General features: G+C 50.6%; 1 protein-coding gene across 1 annotated transcript in view; it reads right to left on the bottom strand.

The window, feature by feature from the left end:
* BBC3 (BCL2 binding component 3) overlaps positions 1-925 on the bottom strand; it is an 8,587-nt gene extending 7,662 nt beyond the window's left edge. The window contains 1 exon segment of the mRNA XM_024768815.1: positions 808-925. Coding sequence (XP_024624583.1) covers positions 808-864 — 57 coding nt within the window. The 5' untranslated portion in view covers positions 865-925.
* Between the last annotated feature and the right edge of the window lie 2,472 nt (positions 926-3,397).

The raw sequence follows: 3,397 nt of genomic DNA, 5'->3' as shown, positions 1-3,397 counted from the left end.
CACGCCCCGCCCCCGCGTGACGCCACTGCCCCGCCCGCCAGCCGCGGACAAGTCGGGACTTGCTGGCGCGCGCCGCGCCCCCAACCTCGGCGCGGGGGGTTTCCCTGCAGCCGGGGGCGGGGCAGGGCCTGGCCCGGGGCGCGGAGGCGCGCTGATCGGCCGCTCAGACAGCGGGACAGCCGGACACACACACTGACACACTGACTGGGACCCAGAGACACACACACCCAGAGACGTGTTCGGAGACTGACCGTCTGGCGCTCCAGGGTACACAAAGTCACGTGCTGACAGGGCCTCGGGGACAAGCCGACTTGCAGACACACAAATGCACACCCTGGACAGAGGCGTGGACGCACAAACGCACACACTGACGGAGCACTCACACATCTAGACACAAATACATAATCTGACTTGCTAACAGGGTCACTGGGACGCACATACTACAATGTCAGGGACACACACAGTTGCACAAACACCCACAATGCTGAGCACACCTAGACCCACAAACCTATCAGGTTCACAAGCATGCCCACTGAGCAGGTACCCACAACACACACACAGTCTGAGAGCTTCTCAGGAAATAGAAACTTCCTGATAGGCTCAGCTGAACACATACACACACAACACCTGTCACAGGGACACCTGGACACACAGCTTGATCTCGATGAAACTCCTACAGAGACACACACAAACACACCCACCCCAGCTCACAGCTGACACATTAAAATGGTCAGAAATTGACCGTCACAGACACAGATCAAGTCAGACATAAACTCCCCCCATCAACAGACAGTCACAAAGTCACACCTGTGACAGGTTCCTGCTAACTGGCCCACTGATGGGACACTCCAGAAGCGTGCACATCTGACCACACTCGCCACGAGTCTGGTGGGGGAACCAGGGCTATGAGAAAGCCCCGGGCACCTGGCACGGGACATGCCCGGGCAGTCCCTGCAGTGACTCTCACCCAGGTTTTCTGCCTTTCAGTTCCCTTTCCTTTCTCAGTTTCCCATTGTCACTCCTTCCCCCACTCTGATGTGGTCACTAGGTGGTGTCCTGCCCCCCCCCCACAAAGACTCTGGGGTTCTGTCTCCCCTGCACCTTCCATTTCCTCTATGTCACACCGCAAACCAAACTGTGTCATCACAGGGCAAGTGGCCTCTGAGTGCCCAGCTCTGGGCTAGCCGAGAAGGGGTGCCAGACCCCAGCAAAGGTGGGCATATCCAGGTTCTCAAATTTGGTTCCCTCCAGGGCCAGAGCTTTCGACTTCTCAAGAGCAGAAAATGCAGATCTCAAGGGTAATGTCCCTACTTTAAATATTGAGGACTAATTCAGCCTCCTTCTCTCCTTCCCTTTCCTTCCCTCATTCATTCATCTCCCCTTCCTTCCTTTCCTCCAGTGTTTTTTTTTAATCTTTTAAAATATTTATTTTAATTTTTTTGGCTGTGCTGCCCAGCTTGTAGGATCTTAGTTCCCTAACTAAGGGATTGAACCTGAGTCCTCGGCAGTGAAAGTGCAGAGCCCTAACCACTGGACCACTGGGGAATTCCCCGTCCGGTGTTTTTCAAACTGTGGGTCATGACCCACACGAGCAAACCATGGACTGTGAAATCACTTGTGTGGATCTTATTCTGTTTTATTGAAGTTTATTGAGATATATTTACATGCCATAAAATTCATTCTTTTTAGGTGTATAGTTTTGTGAGCTGGGACAAACGTACGCTACTGTACATCACCACAATTGAGATTTGGACCATTTCTATCACCCCCTAAAACTTCCCTTGTGCCTCGTTATAGTCAGTCCCTTTTACCTGCAACTGTAGCAGCTCTTGACCAGACTTTAAAAAAAAAAACAGAATATAATTTTAAAAAATTATGAAGTCAGAGGAAATATTGTTTCCTAAAAATTTTATGCATAGTGGATACATACCAAGCCACAAAGAAAATGGATGTATTGCTGACTGTAGGTTGAAGTTAACGGTGCTTGAGGGATGCTGCTTTAGACATTTATTAAATGAGATCATTCATGGAAGTCACTGAATACAGTGTCTTACACGTATAAGTGCCTAATAAATGTTGGCTACTATCACTAGTATAACTAATTATTGTCAGTGTTTGCTCTGTGCCTGGCAGTGATCATGTTGGGAGAGAGGCTCGCAGACCAGCCTGTACCCCTTACTCCCCTTACTCACTGATCAGTGCCCTAAAGCTGCCTAGTCTAGGACTGGGCACCAGGAGGCCAGATGTGCTGGAATGTTCTTCTGAGAAGAAAATGAGTGTGAAGGAATCTGGCTTGGTGGGTAGGAGTGGGAGAGGAGAGGGCCAAGAATCTACCAGGCCATAAGCATTGGCACCAGTCAAGATCCTCCCCACTGTGTAGTCCAGATCCTGTTCCAAATTCTGGCATCCTCTCACCCCCAGACCAGGGATCTCAAACTCAAGAGCCAATATGAAATAAATGAGAGAAGTGAGTCCAGTGTAAGACAACAGGGCATGGTGGGGACTGTGGCTAAGGAGAGAAAGTGTGTTTCTCCTAGAGACATACAAAGTCAAAATTAAAAACTATATTGGGACTGGCTGAAGGGCTGCCTTTTTGAGACCCCCTACCCTAGGGGCCCAAGGAAGGAGAAGCCCCAGCCTCTGTCTTCCAGACTAAATTCCCCTCCACACCTACACCAGCAGGTCTCCTGAGGGACCAAGGGACTCCCTCCTCTAAGTTCCTGGAGGAGCATTCTGGGCCTCCAACCCTGCCTCTGGTCCCTGTTCCCCTGGAAAGGGACCGAGAGGCTCTGAATATCTGAGGGGCCAGCAATACCTCTGATAGAGGATTAGAAACAGAGGCGAATAGAGGTACAAACAGAGAAGGAGTCAGAGGCGAATAGAGGTACAAACAGAGAAGGAGTCAGATGAGGGGAATGGAGGGAGTCAGAAAGAGAGAGGGAGAGACCAGATGGAGAGAAAATGAGAGGGGTCAGGGATGGAGGGATGGCTTGGCTGAGGTTGGAGGTTGTTTTTTTGGTTGTTTCTGTTTTTGTTGTTGTTTTGTTGTTGTTTGGGGCTGCTGGCATGCAGGATCTTAGTTCCCTGACCAGGGATTGAACCCCGGCCCCCTGCAGAGGAAGCACGAAGTCCTAACCACTGGACCGCCAGGGAAGCCCCTAGAGCAGTTTCTTAATCTCTTCTCTACTGACATTTGAGGCCGGATGATTCCTTGTTGTCCTGTGCTTTGTAGGATGTTCATTAGTCACCCTGACCTCTACCCACTAGATGCCAGTAGCAACCCCTCCCTCTGTGACAATCCAAAATGTCTCCAAACACTGCCAGATGTGCCCTGGGGGAGGCAAAATCAACCCAGGTTGAGAACCATTGGCTAAAAGAAATCCATCAGGGTCTCCAT

Source organism: Neophocaena asiaeorientalis, unplaced genomic scaffold, assembly GCF_003031525.2.
Source record: "Neophocaena asiaeorientalis asiaeorientalis breed wild unplaced genomic scaffold, Neophocaena_asiaeorientalis_V1.1 scaffold629, whole genome shotgun sequence".
NCBI classification, from domain to species: domain Eukaryota; kingdom Metazoa; phylum Chordata; class Mammalia; order Artiodactyla; family Phocoenidae; genus Neophocaena; species Neophocaena asiaeorientalis.
Note: the sequence above shows the minus strand (reverse complement) of the source record. Positions and strands in the feature narration are given on the sequence as shown.